Genomic DNA, 16267 nt, shown 5'->3' with positions numbered 1-16267 from the left:
TTAGAGAAGTACCAAAGAGTCTTTGGTTACTTTAAAATCTGTAATATGCATATGATTGGAAATGCAGATATTTCTAAAGGATAACATTCAGCATTATTCTCAATTTCTTGACACAACCTTGACAAACAGGAGGTTTCGAACAATTTTATGCCGATATACATGTGTATAATAATACTCTTGATATTATTGTTGGAACACTATATTTAATTTAATGTTGCCTATATCTTTTTACATGATGGTTCATATACCCAATGTTGATATGAGCATTTAGGTTCGAAAATTCAAGAAAAAGAGAAGGACTGTGGCAACACCTCCTAAAAAGTGCCTTCCATAATTTAAGTAAAAAATTTAATAAATGTAAACATATCTTAGGATATTGTGGCCTGCAGAAACAGACACAACAGGATGTCAAATTCAGAATAGTTTTATTGACATGACCATAATGGCATACACACAGTATGGCCAAAGCTTTGTACAATAACGACATCTATGCATAAATAAAGATGTGGAATAAGATAAGATAAGATGGTACTTTATTGATCCCAATTTTCCCAAGAATGTATTGTAATGTTCATAAACATTTTGAATAAAAGCACGAATAACATGTTTTCTTTACAAGGAAAACATTTAACTTTTTGAAGATGAACTAGAAAGTTAATAAAAAAATACAGTTAAAAAACAGATCATTTACTTTTGATGTCCGACAGGGGGCAGCGATGCCCACAGAGCGCTTTAATGTCAACATCATTTCAACAGACGAAGAAGGTCACCTGGCAAACGTTGGTTTGCTAGCCCATGTGGCTACTCATTATTTACAGTAGCTTTAATGTTGTCATTTCTGCGGACCTCTGGTTAGTGTGGCTATAATGGAACTAGTATGGTAAGTCATATTTTCACTGTAAGCATCAGCAGAAGGTCAGTCTTAACCGGAAATTAAGTAACTCTAAAAGTATGCATAAGTGTTGACGTAGTTTTATTTAAAACGCTAATAAGTACCAGGGAAGACTCAACCAGAGAGCTGCAACATGCAAGCATAGCTGCAGTCAAGCTATTATAATGAGTCTGGAAATAATAATAAACCGAATTGTTTTAGTTGAACGAAATGTTTGTATGTTGTTAAACTAAGCCATGTAGCTAAATGGCATGTTCTGCCTAGACTTACCTAAACTATTTAACTAACGCCAAACAAAAATGTACTGTTGACTCTAGACTTGAACTGACCTCCAGAATTTGACTTGACAACGTTTTTCTGTCTTGTTGGTATAATGCATTAGTTCCCAACATAGTTTATAGAGACTAAACACGGTGTTCTTGATCTAGAAAGCTTTCTTAGACATTTTGTCGTAGAGACGTTGGGATAACGTTTGCTTTTATTTTGAAGGTTGAAACGGAAGTTGCGTTCTTCTAACTGACTTGATGCTGCTCCACCTGACATGATAGGGAATACTCTGTTATGTTTTGGATATTACAATAGACTGTAAATATAAGGTTATTACAAGTCTAAAAACACCTACTAAACTTGATACTGTGTCACCCTGTCCAGCTGTAAGGGGAATTTGATAGTAACAGACGGTACTTAAAATGAATTATACTCACATGTAGGCCTATACATAATATAACAATTTGCCTTATTACAAACCGCTAAAACGTTATCTTTTTGTCAAAGGCCTGACATTGTTTGTTTGTTAAGGAGATTTGCTAGTTAGTTGTGTGAATTGATCTTTAAGAGCCGTTGTCTCACAGAGTTTCACTTGGAGATAATCAATAAATGACCAATTGAGTGACATAAAACCAACGTTATTTTCAATAACTCCGTACTAACTTGCCCATATTGGTGAAAAATATTTAGGCTTAAAAATATAATAAAGTAGTCTTATATGGCCCACCTTTGTTGATAACATGTAGGTTATGAATTTTAATATCTTTCATATAATGACACAAGATTTTCATCGGCATAACTTCACTGTAGCTATGTTCGTATGACTAAATAAAGAACCTTGAACCTTGAATAACTCCAAATCAGTTCTTTTCAAAAGCTTTCATGCAATATATAACCAAGTGATTTTAAATCAATGTCAAAATGATGTGAAACTGCAGAATTGTCATACAAACATTTATATACAAGAGAAGGTTGTCTAAAATCCAACAAAGTTGGCAGGTCCAGCGTTGCAATACTATTTTGTGTGGATTTGTGTGGAGTCGCTCAGCAGGATCTGATTCAGGAACTTGTACTTTTGAAAATGAGTTGCCAGCTTCTGAAGATTAATTTAATGTCAAAACCCTTGCTGATACACAAAATTAAACTCAGCAGAAAAGAATGACACTACACCTGAGTCATCTATTACGTTGAGTAATGGTCATTTATAATGTGCACTACCCTAAAACACAAACTTTGAGACACTCTCATGTCAAAATAAACTGTCCACCACCCACAAAAGCGATGAAGAAACTGTTGCATATGTTTGGTACAATGCAGTGCCTCAAATACTGTTTTTTTTCTTCTTTAAATTAAAGGGAGGACCCCCAGGTCCCCGATGCTCCTTTCTTTACCAAAGATCTCTATGACAAATATTCACTTGCACCTAATATCAGAGAGCTGTGGGACTCTCTCCAAAGGTTTGTTGATGATAATAAATCAGCTCAAACAATTTTTTACTCTGTTTTCTAAGGCTAAATTATATATCTGTATCTAACATGTTTTTACCTCAATTTCTTTCTCCTTCCACAAGTCCTGTACAGAACATAAAACAGGACTGTGGGACTTCAAAAGCTTCCTTCTCCTCTTCTTCTACAAAAGACGCTGCAGCCTTTAAAGACAACAGTTGCATCAGCAATAATGAATCCTGCTCTGAAAGCGGTGATACTGACGATCCGTTTACAGACAATGATGGGCAGGGTGCAGCAGAATGTAGGGATACAGAGAAATCAAGAGTAAAGCTCAAGCAGATTGAGATAGAGCCGGGTGCTGTTTACCCTGAACCCAGACTGCCCTACCCCTGTCCGTCCAGCCTGTCAATCAACGACCAGAAGACTTATCTTGGCTTTATGATGAGTAAGAACGCAAGCGATCCTCCAAAGGTACCTACATTAACTCCTTAATGGTATTTCAATCCTGCCTGTCCTTTTTTGCCAAGGGTCTTCTAATAGTATGTTCTAATATTTCAGAACTTGCAGGCACGAGTAAACAATGAAGTGATGCAGTTCATGAGGTACCTGCAAGAAGTGGGCAACATATGTGTTGACGACTACAACTTTATATCACAGGGAGCTATGCAATATTCAGAGGTAGTGATACTGCAAGGATTGCCCCCGTCATCAGCTCTGTGATGTATGTTCATAAGTATTAAAACATAGAGCCCTAATTTGTTCTTCAGGAGTTCTTCAGGGGGTGTTTGGAGCACATCAGGACGTTTCCTGAGCTCTACCAGATCCATGAGATGACTAGTCTGACCGGGGGAACATTCAACCCAGGGCTGAAGCTGACCTTTGAGAAACAGCTGCTGATCATGGTAATGAACTTTTGAAGTGCTACTATCACACGGGAGCTCTTCTAGTCAAAGAAGTGTAGGGTTACCACTTCATTTGTTGTTCATTATGCCATTGTGCAGTTTTCTTTTCAACCTTTACAACTTGAAGTGATGAATTGCAGAATCAGTCTTTTGGTGTTGATTCACTTGTTCCATTTCCATATTTGTACCCTTCATTTCTCCAGGGCAATGTGGATATTACAGACCACACGATGGTGCCTGCTGATGCACAGCTTGCATCGGATTATCAGAGTGTTTCATCACAGAATCCTCCAGCTAAAAAAGCCAAGGACATGCACGCTGTAAGCAATTGTCTCTTCTTTTTTAATTAGCAAGTCACAAAGCTATTTTACTGCTAGAATAGGATTCATGACCGCAGGTCTATTGTTACACCATTTCACTTCTTGCAGTTTTAACAAAAGACACCAGAGGGTGTTCTTGTATTGCTCAGCAAAACCAGTGCTAATTGTGTTTCTGAAAGATGTCAAAGTCCAGTTAATAGTAGACTGTTGAGAAGTTACCTGTGTTGGTTTGACTGTAGTTCTGGTTGTCTGACCCGGTCTTGTTTTTCTCTGCAGACAATAAGCGGTGATGTTAATGCCAGCAGCCTGTGTGCTCGTTATGAGCCTCATGTGTGTCTCACTCGAGACGCCCTCGTAAGGCTGCTAGATAACCATGGCCCAGACTTTGCAGAACAGTGGGAATTACCGGTTTGGATCAAGTTAAACCCAGGAGAAGGTACGGCATCATCATTCAGATACTCAGGCTGTTATAGTTGACGTAAGATTAATTGGGACACATTTAGGGCTTGCTTCGAATGGGTAAAAATCTTTTCTTTTTCTTTCTTTACTTTGCATTGCTGCTCACTTTCAGCTATAAAGTCATGGTGATAATGCCCCAAAAATTCATCCAATTGTATCCTGTAAAAGCCAGATATTAGAATGAATTATTTTTGCTCTAAATAACTTAGATACAGTAACATACATCTTAACAAAAACTACAAAATTATTTTTAAATGTACACAAAATGTGTTAGATGATGACCCCAGATATTGACCTTGCTACATTAATATCAATGACAGATTCAAATAGCAGTGTGTATACAAAAGACCTACAATAGGAGATGCATTTTATAATGTTATTTTATTCAGTGACACTTTTACATTTTTTCACAATAAGTGGTTTTGAAATTTTAGACCAACAAGAATATTTCGCTGGATTTCTAAGTAGCAATTTTATAGGAAAGGATAGGGTTTTTATTAAAACGTTTTTTAAAGTTTATATCATTCTTAAAATATAATCCTTGAGCTTATGACATTAGTTTATTAAATCATGTTGATAAAAGAAATGCACTATGCAGCAGTAAGGAAATCTGAGCTACATCACTGTGTGTAATGACATTGAGTGGCCTCATGGTGGCACCATTTCACACATCCTTTATTTCACATGTTTTATTTACAGGCAATAGACAGAAGAAGACTGTGTATATAGACTCACCCCTTCTGAAGACTGAGATGACCGTGAAAGAGAGGAGCCATGTCTTCCATGAGGAGAGTCTGAAGCTCTCCATCAAGAAGAATGGGAGTAAAAATGTCTTCCATTTAATGACGGAGCTTCGTGAGGATGAGCATCAACTCTCTGTATGTGGTCGCACAAAAAAAGTAATATCATTAACGTGGTCTTATTTATCAGAACAATAATCATTTGTTTTCTGTTTCTCCATCAGGAGAGCTCAAAAAGAAATGTAGTGTATGGTGAAAACAGTGGTCTTGACTTTGAGGTGGACCTTACTGACCTGGAGACATTTGGTGAGACGAAACCCATTAAAACCCCAAAGATGCCGAAAAAGAAGAACGAGCAGGATGCATGTGTTGAAAGTACGAAAGCATCAAGTTCTGCGTCTGTGACTAATACTAAAAGGTCCAGTGAGCGTCCTGCAAACACTACCAGCAGTTCACAAGAAGAGATGGACACCTCAGTGGCAGGTGAGGATGATCCCGTAACAGAGGAGAGAAATCAGCCAGCTGGGAATGAGGCCATTGCACCAAAAACTGAAGACATGAGACCGGACTCTGCTCAGGAATGTAACGAAGACCCACCTTTTATGGGAGATTCTGATGAGGATCAACTGGTCATTGATGACTCCATTGTGTCTCCAGCTCAAACACGTACTACACAATGTAAGCCCACACCACTCTCTGCTGACGCCAGATCTGATTCTCTAAATTCAGAGTGTTCTTCCCCTGAAAAACCAACAAATCAGAAACGACAATCCAAAAAAGCAAAGGTATCCGGCGACCAGCTGGGTGACATCCTGCGCATGCAGACAGCCATGTTCAACTGTGCCAGTGACACGGCCAAAAGCTCCACCGTATCCCAAGAGATGAGCTCACCAGCCCGAGGTGTGGGACCCTCAGTTCACTCTTATCCTACGTCTCTGGTGAAGCCCTGTGTGTCCTCATATTTGGAGAGAAACAACAACCAGGATGGAGAGAGCGGCGCTGCTTCTCACGAATCTGCACCAGGGGCCAACAGTACAAATACAAAGCATAAAAGTTAGTGGCAAACAAATGTTCTTTCAATGATTTAAGTTGTTTCTCTGTGTGGTTCATTAACCAGCAGTGGCTCAGTCAGTAGGGGCTAAGACAGTGAGCCGTAGGGTCGCCAGTTCAAGTCAGTAGGGGCTTGGACAGTGAGCCGTAGGGTCACCAGTTCAAGTCAGTAGGGGCTTGGACTGTGAGCCGTAGGGTCGCCAGTTCAAGTCCCTGAACAGACCTAAAATATGGAGCGTGGACTCCTACTTGGAGAGTTCACCTCCTGAGCCCTGCCATGGTGCCCTTGAGCAAGCCACCGGACAACCCCCCCCCACTCCCACTCCCACTCCCACTCCCAATGCTCCCCGGGTGCTGTACAATAGCTGCCCACTTCTCCTATAACTAGAATGGGTTACATGTCACTGTGTGTGCTCTGTGTGCATGGATGTGTGACAATTAACAAGAGTTTCATCCTCTGATTCTATATAACATATCGTACATTATTGCCACCAACAGAACTACTGTCAGAAGACCTGCAGGCTGGTGCAGAAGATGAGCAAGATTACATCGCTCCAGAAGAAGGCAACCTGCTCTACAAGCTCTACAGTCTGCAGGACCTGCTGCTCATGGTGCGGAGCTCTGTGTCACTGACCCATAGCAGGAGAGTCGGCCAAAATGACCAAAACCAGGTATAAGTCGTCACTCATCCTCCAAAAATGTAATTTCACAAATGAAAGTATAAGTCAAAATCTTCATCAGCCTGATTTCTGTTTTCTTCTTCACCACAGTATGTGCCAGTGCATATCTTGCCCAAGCTGGAGTACCAGCTGAGTTATGGAGTTGAGTGTCTGAACAGCAGTGAGGCTTGCCAGCTGTGGACCGAGACATTGCTCCACTCCAGCACTGTACCCTGCATAGGTAAGACTTGTGTTGCTTTTCTTACCCACAATGCTATATTCCGTCTGTGAAAATAGAGACAGGAATGTTACCAAAATGCTCTCTATTCTAGTGTTATAGTCAGTATCCCTTTTAGTGTTTAATTTATTTTTAACATATATGCCAACAATATAATAAAAGTAGTTTATGTGAATAAAAAACAAGACTTTTCTCCTCCCTCCTTCAGAGGGTTCAGTAGAGTCAACATGGAAATCCTCCCACAAACCAATGGAATAGTCTTCAGATGACTCACCGTCCTGCTGTGTCTCTGTGTTGATTACGTTTACTTTGTTGCCATAACTACAGCCACATTTGATTATGGGGAATTACAGAGAACGCATTGTGCAGACCTCAGCTAAATGCTGTTTTGAACTTCAGTTAAATTCTCTTTATACTTATTCCAAACTGCTTACTGTCCCTGTTGCTCAAGATTCAGGGAAAGACTTCAACTTTATTCTGTGCGAGATACATTCATCTGTTGACTCGTGTAGGCGTTCTCTCTGGGACTGTACATCGTCATCTACACGGCATAATGATTATTTGTTCTATCTAATGAAGGCAAAAGGAGTCTCTAAAGCACAACCCTTTCCAGTCTGTTGGCATAGTTGACATTCTGGGCTGGAGCATAAGTGTTGGTGTCACTACAACAATATACTGCTTTCTTATACTCAGCTTGACAGAAATACCTTTGCCAAAAAGTGGATGTCACCCTTCATCAGGCATTTAAAACCTTAGATGTCTAAAGAGGAAAAAACGTCTCAGGTTTCTGTCCCAGAATTATTAGAAAATGATGAGCCAGTGAGGAAACAGTGATACAATTCCAGCGTTATGAAACTATACAATAACTCTCACCTATTAACATTATGATGCAACCGATAAAGGACTTCCTTCTATGCTTAGAGCTTCGTAGTTCATCATGAGGTTTATCATGAGGTTTATCATGTGGCTTTCCCAGTTGTGTATTTCTGGCTGTGGCTGCAGGCTCTAAAACAGTCCATAATTGAAGGAAGGCACAGTTGGAATAATCAGGCATTACATGCTGGAGTGGGAGGCTGGACCAATAAGCATTTCTTACCACCCACTTAAGCTTGTAACAATGCTGGGAAATCAACACAGGCTAATTACTTTGTAAGCACTAGGAGAGGCATTGATGATGAAGTGAAGCTCTTGATGTGCTCATTAGCTCTTGATCTTTCCTCAGTGTATCGCTCACCCTCCTGTTCTGTCTCTGCAGCTCACATCAATGCGCTCACATCAAAAGTAGCTCTGCTCACAAAGCTGCCCGTCAACTGGAAACCCAACATCTCCTGTGGGTTCAAGTGAGTGTCCTTACAGCAGATGTGCACAGATGTTTAGGTTTCACCTTATAACCCCTGTATGATTATATCTTGACGAATGTTGTCATATTAAAGTAAAGTCACATAACAAATAGTCTACGCCATTTTCATCAACGGGGGCTACTCTAATTTACGTTTTAGGGTGCCTTTTATCTGCACTGTCCATTTGCTGTAACAATGTACATTTAGCCGCTGTGGAACAAATAAATAATTTCTGATTTATTAAAATCTCCTCTAATCATCTGAATTAGTGTAAAAGATTGCCAAAAGAAACTGACTGAAATATGAATGTTCCATCCACAGGCCATCGAAGTCTCTGAATATACTGCACCACCTACTGAAAAAGCTTACTGGGTAAGTTGATGACGACGACAGTGTTTATTTTAGCTTTGAATGTACATTATTTATTGAGCTCCCTCACAAGAATGGTAGTGGCATGCATCTACAGGTTTAAATGTGTTGGTTCTAATGCAAGCACCCAACATATTTTATGTGTAAAACTATGGAAAATGTGGTTTGATGAATGTACGGTCCAAATTGGGGAAGGGTTGGGTCCTCCTCTGTAGTTCTATTGTTTAGTTGGGAGTTATCCGGCATCATCTGTCTGTATGTTCTGTTAGGATGACGAAATTGTGAAACAGTTATGACTGTCAGCCTCGGGCTAAAAGCATGAGTTTGCCTTCATGTTTGTGTTGTAGGGTTACACAAGCAATTACTCAATGGCACATAATGCATGCGTCACCTTCTGCTTTCTCAAGGCTCTGTTCCCCCCTCGGAATGCTCCAACATGTCTCAGTGTGTGGGTTTCTGACGCTAACACACCTTCAATGACTTCATTTGATTTTCTAGGTTAGAGGAAGGACAGTACCTGATTGCGCACAAGGCAGGGGAACCATTTGTGACCCTATTAAAAGTGGCTAATGGGAAAGTGAGTCGGGGGGCATACAACCTGCAGCAGGTCCACAGCTCCGTCCCCCAGCCCCCCACACACGGCCTCGTCCCCTGGATACCTGTTGATCCGTCTGTGGTGCTGCCCTTCCACCAGAAACACGGCCGTGTCCCCTGCACCTTCCCGCCAAAACCCTTTGTGCAGGTTTGTATTTACGTTACCATTGTTACTGCATTTATAGATGGTACTATGAAACAATATTATAGCAGTGGAGATCATGAAAGGACAAGTAATGACAATGAGTTGAAAGACTATTGAAACCAGTAGAAGTGTTTATTTGTTAATGCCTATGAAGTACACACCCACTCAGGAATTCTCTAAAATCCAAGATGCATACAATGCGGTCTCCCTGTGGTGGTGGGTGCAAAGCCCTCAGTCGTGTCCTTATCAGACAGGCTGAGTCAGTGCAGTGAATAGTTCTCCTACGCATGTCCAAAACTAACAGCAGAGACAAAAGAGAGCAAAATCAACAACTCTTCAGCAGGGTTAGGGGTGTAGACTCTGAGACATTCATTAGATGCCTGTCTGAGTCCACATAGCAAGACGTTAACACATCTTTAAACTACAATAGCAAACTTATAATTTAAACTGGGCATTTGTATTGTCAACATTTGTACATCCGAGAATAACAGATAAACATATTATTTGGGGTGATAATGTATGATCCTACATGAATGAAGTCCCAGTTATTTACATTTCTTTTGACCTTCCTTCATCCTACCAGACAGCGAAAGATGGTTCATCGCAGTCGAAGTACAACAACCATGGAGCCGGACAGGCAAAGAACCACTGGAATGCAGTAGGCAAACGACAAAACAAGAACCGTGCAGCCAACCGTAAAAAGTATATTAAAAACCTACTTAAAAAGACATTTTAAGAAGTCCCACGTCAAAGGATTCAATATCATGTCTTCTCATTTCATATAAGGTGAGGCAGGTGAGGAGCTGAACCTGTACTGCTAAGGAAAGGAAAGGAAAGGAAAGGAAAGGAAAGGAAAGGAAAGGAAAGGAAAGGAAAGGAAAGGAAAAGGAAAGGAAAGGAAAGGAAAGGAAAGGAAAGGAAAGGAAAGGAAAGGAAAGGAAAGGAAAGGAAAGGAAAGGAAAGGAAAGCACTGACAATGTACATCATTTCATACTGGTGTTATATTAAGACTTTGAACATAAATGTGAACGTTTAAGCACTTTGAGAGTAGAATCTAGAACTTTCTATTTTTGTACATGTTGGTAATTATAATTAGTGAAAAAATATAAATAATAAACTTTGTCTAAGTAACCATATGTGATATGTCTTTATAACTGTTTGTGTGGAATGAATGATTCAAGACATCACCTTGACCATTTCCTGAGGGTACAGATGTTCCAGTGACTTTTCAATAGTGTTTTGGGGGAAAACACCAAAGTTTCACAACTCTTCCAGTAGCTTCTAGTGGAACAGGGTGGAGTCGTGTGTGCATGGAAAAGGGGAGGGAGTCTGAATGAGGGGAGGTGAAAGGGGAATTGTTTCTGTCCGAAAGATAAACCTTCAACACCCATTCCACTTAAACACTGCCTGGACATATCTCTGCATCATCTCAACTCAGCTAAGGTAAGTTCAGTGAAGTTATACATTTTACTTTGAACTAACTCATTGTATAACTTAGATTAACTTTACAATGCAGGGAAGTTTAAGGGAATTCTCCAACTTGCTGTCATGAGCAAATTACTTCCACACCATTTCCTTTCTTTTTGTGCACACATGCTTTGTATTTACTTTTCTTGAGTTATGTCTAAGTAAGAATGTGTGAGCGCTCTAACCTCTTTCATTGTATGGCTGTGAATGTGCTCAGTTGACTGCAGTACAGTAGCCTTTTCCAGGGTGTGTCTCTTTGGGGCTAGTGTTAAGGAGTGTGTCAGACTGAATAATGATTTAAATGTGTTAATGGATGTTCAATAGTATCTAACCTTTTTACCATAAAGTGAATGTGGCAAAGAACTGAAATCAAAAGAACAACTTGATAAAAATGGAGAAAGTCTCTTGCAGGGATTTGTGTGACTCAGTTGTACCAAAAGCAACATCACATGTCACTTGTTGCAACAACCTCAGTTTAGTAGACGTTTCCTTGGTGGGCTGAAGTGATTATATCTTGAGACAAAAACAAACATGACCCAATGCCTGCAGCTCAGACAAGTCACTGATAGGGTTACAAATAGATGTGATTACAAGATTGTGTAGTGTTGACTGTTTTGTCATCTTTTACAGCACATTCAAAATGGCTATGGTATCAGAGTTCCTGGGACAGCTGTGTCTCAGCGTTGGGGTAATGTCATATCTTCATTTTACTTTTCATACAATACATGATGTACCTTAAATAACATGGCGTTCATTTAATATCACTCTAATGTGCTTTGGATCCCCAGGCCAATGAACCCAAACACCCCACGGTGGTACCTGCTAAGGATTTCAACCCTGACACAGACGCTGCTAGAATAGAGACTGCAATCAAAACCAAAGGCAAGAGAAAAAAAATCAGTGCTTGGTTCTGCTTGTCCTTCCTACAGATGAGTGGCTGGTATTTGTGAGTCAGCATCCTGGCTCCAATGGTTTGACCGTGCTGGGAAAACCTCCAAGTCTGAGCCCCGGAGCTGGCAGAGCTTTGTTCTGGGAGCTGTTGGCAACATTCTGACCGCTTACTCCTCAACAGTCCACCATTTTGTTGTTGTGAATGATATGTTTAATGTGTCATGATGTTTCTTTACTAATGAGGGTTTGATCTTGGACAGTACCTTGTGACCACGTCATGTGTCAAGCTATCTCTGCTGCCAGGCCCTTCTTGTGTTTGTTTATTCTTCCCAAAACACTTTTAAAGCTAAATCCAAACACATTATATGTTGAAATGACTCCAAGCTTCCTATTTGTCATTTGTGTGCCAACACCATTCAACATTTTAGCACACAGAATGCCTGAAGGCTTAGATTCTTACTGTAAGTGTTGGCAGGTTCCACAGAAAATTAATAAACATCCTTTCACCAAAAGTGAGATAGTATTATCACCTAAAACATTTGTAAAAAAACTAATTAGAGCCATCCTTATTCTAAATGTTTGGTAGTATACACATTATACTTTACATCCCCCTATAGAAACCCTTATAACATATTGACACACTGTCGTTTATAACCCAGTTTTTACACCATATTCCCCTTTGTCTCACTCAATGTGTGTAATGTTGTGTGTCTTTTTCATTCTAACATTAGGGGTGGATGAACAAACCATCATCGACATCCTCACAAAGCGGACCTACTCACAAAGGAGAGACATCGCTTTCGCTTATGAGAGGAGGGCAAAGAAGGTACAGTAAGCCTTAAAAAAAAAAAAAAAAATGCTTCACAGCTCTTACTTTGTGGTGGCTTAAAACAATAAGGACACATAAAGCTAACACTGATGTATTTTCAGGACCTGATCTCAGCCCTGAAGGGAGCGCTGTCTGGCTCTCTGGAAGCAGTGATCCTTGGACTGATGAAGAGCACGTCCCAGTACGATGCCTCACTGATCAGAGGATCTATCAAGGTAAAGGACACGCATTGCATCAGTGCTACTCATCATCAGTGGATTTAACAGAAGGGCTACACTGCCCTCTACAGGACAAATGACTGAACTTGCTTTAATGCTACACCCTAAATTATAGTTGTGAATATCCTAAAGTGTCACGTAAAGAGAGTAACAAAGATGTATCTCTCTTTCAGGGAGCAGGAACAGATGAAGAAACACTGATTGAGGTTTTGTGCTCACGCAGCAATGAGGAGCTGGTGGACATCAAGAAGGTCTACAAGGAGTGTGAGTCCAAAACATCCCAAGCATTCATATACAGGGCTGTGAATACACTGTAATGTATAATGATCACCTAAAGGTTACTGTGCTTGTCATGCATTATATATATATATATCATGTAAAACCTAGGCTCACTATGTTCATCCAAGGTCTTGAGACTTGTCTAAATGTTCTTGAACCACACTTTCATCAGCTATATGTGGTTGATCTCAACAAAAATCATGGTTTCCCACAGTGTTCAAGAAAGATCTGGAGAAAGACGTGGCTGGTGACACCTCTGGGAACTTTGCCAAGCTGCTCCTGGCTTTGGTGGAGGTGAGATCTGTTAGGGCCTGTCTTTATGATTAATGTAAAATTATAACGTTTAAACTGACCTGAGTCATGTGTTGTTTCTGTGCAGACCAACAGAGCAGCTCCAATCGCTGTCGTAGACCATGAAAAGATTGATCAAGATGCCAGAGTAAGTTGCCCATGTATTACTTTGTTTGTGAAATCTAAACTTGATTCATTTCAAATCTGTACCTTTTTAAATTGTATTCTATATCTAGCTAATGTTAAGTTCTTACTTTTCACCACCGACTTATTCACAAAAAATGTATTGAAATGAGATTGAAAACCCCGGATCACTTGTACAAGTTTATGCAGTTGGCAGTTTTGTGAATAAGATAATTACTTAATTTTGATGTATTGATATCTAAAAAGGAGTGGCACCCACCATCATGCCACATTATAAAGTATACATAATAAGTCTACTGTTATTTTGCTGATTGATATCAGGCCCTCTATGAGGCTGGGGTGAAGATCAAAGGAACTGATGTGCCCATCTGGATCTCCATTATGTCTGAGAGAAGCGTACCCCACCTGCAGAAAGGTAAGACGCACTGTTTCCTTTTGCTATTATTGTTACAAAAGTATTGGTTTTGAATTCTCAATATCTAAATCGTTCTTCTCTGCTTGTCAGTGTTTCAGAGGTACAAGAGTTACAGTCCCTATGACATGCAGGAGAGCATTGCCAAAGAAGTCAAAGGAGACTTGCAAAAGTCCTTCCTGGTGCTAGGTACACACATTTGTTTATCATGTATTCATATTATTTATGCATATGTTTATTTCTGTTCTACTTTTGAAGTAAATTGTAACTCTGTAGGTCCGTTTTATTGTATGTATAAACTTTGAAACACAAAAGACAACTACAGAACGTGTTACTGTGGATATTTATTCTGTTTTTCTTTTTGCTCCAGTTGAATGCTTTGAAAACAAACAGCTGTACTTTGCCAAGCGACTCAATGAAGCCATGAAGGTACTGTGCTGTTCTCTTTCTTCTTTTGGAAATGTGGCTATTTTGAGGGCCAGACTTTGTCTTTCTTTTTTTGGAACAGAAGTACATCTGCTTGTGAAAGAACAATTTTGCTGCAGGAACACAGAATTTGAAGTTGGCAAAAGTGATCTTACAGCAGTGTTACATCAGCTGCTGAAGTTAAGTCTGAAGCGAACAACTTGTAAGTGCTGACTTGTGCTTGTCTGCGCAGAGTAAAGGAGCCAAGGAGAAGATAGTGACCAGTATTATTGTGTCACGCTGCGAGGTGGACCTGAAGAAGATCTGCTCTGAATACAAGACCAGCACCGGAGAGTCTTTGCAAAAGACTATTCTGGTAGGTGACTCATTCAGGCTGATTTACAGTCAGTTCTGTGGTGCAGCCCTTCTCACTTGCTCTGTTTCTGCAGGAACACACCAAGGGAGACTACCAGAAGGTGCTGCTTGGCCTGTGCGGACCGGAGCAGTAAAAATGAATCATCAGTATCAAAATGACCCAAATTCTGCCACTGGAGGGGTGCACTGGAAAGGTGGGCTTATGAATATCATACTTGGAACAAACTCAGAGCCCTTCCTACTTTTTCTGCGCACATTTGAATGCAACATTGAAGGAGATGCATCTATCTCTTTGATATTTGAATAGTCTGTATTAAATCTAACTTTTGTTTGACTAAAACAGCAATAAAGTTGCTTTAATGGAGTTTTGTTCCCTACTTTTTTTTTACATTCAACCCATTTTCTGTAGCTTGATGTTTACATAAAAGACCATTAGAGGGCGCTACAGTAGCATTGGAAACAAGTACAGCTCCATCTCCTCTGTGTCTCAGGCCTTATAACATCTGAAACCTGCTGAAGAAATGAGGAGATCTTACATTTATAAATAAAATAAAAAATATTATAAATTCCATTGTCTTATTTATTATATTATTACATTTACTAAAATGTCATTAAAAACAGGGTTCATAGATTTTATTTGCACAACATATGTTAACATAATTAAACAGCAGTTTGTGAAATTTTAAAATGACATCTGAAATTAAATTGAAATCCAAAACTTCAACAGCACAATCTTGAAGATTTGTGAAATAATGAAAAGCACAGTAAAGTCAATATAGATCTTTTCAAATAAAGAATAATGATTAAAATCTTCTTCCTTTTGCACTATGAGGTTCCATCAAGATGATTTAATCATTAGTGTGTTTTTCTGTGTTTGTTTGGTGCTAATATTTTAATTAAAAATGTTAATTTTACCTCCGGCAAAGATGATTTGCATACCACTAAACAAGCTTCTATACAGTGTGTTTCTGCTGTTTAGTTTGTGGTCTCTCAGGATGAAATAACCACCAGTGTTGTCAAGGCATTTCTACTGAAGTATAAGAACAAATTGCCCCAAAAGGCAAGATCAGTTCTGCTGAACACAGCGATGAGGAAAAGGATGTGAGGGGAAGCGCACAGACTTAATAATCTAAAACAAAGTGGTGTACTGTGGCTCAAATATGATAGGAGATCATCCATTATTGTGAGGGAAATTGCCTGATAAAATAGTGCTTCTGTCCAATATTTTCACTGGTTGAGTAACTGAGAAGGGGAAATGGCTTCACATTTTAACAAGGCGCTGGATTTATGATCATTTTGTAATAATATTGATGAGAACATTAGCCCTTTGTGATGGTTTATGTTTATAGGCAATAAAAATATAAAATATAGTGTAAAGTAAGGTAAAACAGTATTTTGCAAAGCAGAGAGTGAGATTTATGCGCGGATGTGGAGACAGATTAATCTCTGCATCATAAAGAGGAAAGTACCACCATATTTTTCCCTTTTTTATATAGATGTACAACATGCTGTTCTGTTCAAGGCCAGCCCGTA

General features: G+C 39.6%; 2 protein-coding genes across 2 annotated transcripts; both read left to right on the top strand.

Moving 5' to 3' along the window:
- The first annotated feature begins 727 nt into the window (after positions 1-727).
- On the top strand, positions 728-10559 carry ice2 (interactor of little elongator complex ELL subunit 2). Its single transcript, XM_034141801.1, has 15 exons — positions 728-880; positions 2515-2616; positions 2730-3078; positions 3166-3285; positions 3375-3509; positions 3713-3829; positions 4106-4265; positions 4988-5166; positions 5253-6081; positions 6577-6749; positions 6849-6978; positions 8231-8315; positions 8637-8687; positions 9183-9426; positions 10007-10559. Exons 1-15 carry the CDS (start codon positions 867-869, stop codon positions 10157-10159), a joined length of 2841 nt encoding a protein of 946 aa, XP_033997692.1. The 5' UTR covers positions 728-866; the 3' UTR covers positions 10160-10559.
- A 182-nt stretch (positions 10560-10741) lies between these two features.
- LOC117491714 (annexin A2-like) lies at positions 10742-15098 on the top strand. Its single transcript, XM_034141802.1, has 13 exons — positions 10742-10866; positions 11521-11578; positions 11679-11772; positions 12513-12607; positions 12712-12825; positions 13002-13092; positions 13322-13401; positions 13487-13546; positions 13864-13957; positions 14048-14143; positions 14325-14383; positions 14613-14735; positions 14809-15098. Exons 1-13 carry the CDS (start codon positions 10757-10759, stop codon positions 14866-14868), a joined length of 1134 nt encoding a protein of 377 aa, XP_033997693.1. The 5' UTR covers positions 10742-10756; the 3' UTR covers positions 14869-15098.
- The last annotated feature ends 1169 nt before the right edge of the window (positions 15099-16267 follow it).

This window comes from Trematomus bernacchii, unplaced genomic scaffold (genome assembly GCF_902827165.1).
Source record: "Trematomus bernacchii unplaced genomic scaffold, fTreBer1.1, whole genome shotgun sequence".
Taxonomy (NCBI): domain Eukaryota; kingdom Metazoa; phylum Chordata; class Actinopteri; order Perciformes; family Nototheniidae; genus Trematomus; species Trematomus bernacchii.
The sequence above is the reverse complement of the archived record's forward strand: the minus strand, read 5'-3'. Positions and strand labels throughout refer to the sequence as shown.

Excerpts from the sequence above, each read along its gene's own strand:
- ice2 (XM_034141801.1), top strand. Across the intron at positions 3,830-4,105 it reads AAGCCAAGGACATGCACGCT|ACAATAAGCGGTGATGTTAA; the intron begins GTAAGCAATTGT and ends TTTTCTCTGCAG. Across the intron at positions 9,427-10,006 it reads CGCCAAAACCCTTTGTGCAG|ACAGCGAAAGATGGTTCATC; the intron begins GTTTGTATTTAC and ends TCATCCTACCAG.
- LOC117491714 (XM_034141802.1), top strand. The coding sequence starts at position 10,757 with ATGAGGGGAGGTGAAAGGGGAATTGTTTCTGTCCGAAAGATAAACCTT. Across the intron at positions 13,093-13,321 it reads CAAGAAGGTCTACAAGGAGT|TGTTCAAGAAAGATCTGGAG; the intron begins GTGAGTCCAAAA and ends GGTTTCCCACAG. Across the intron at positions 13,958-14,047 it reads CGTACCCCACCTGCAGAAAG|TGTTTCAGAGGTACAAGAGT; the intron begins GTAAGACGCACT and ends TCTGCTTGTCAG.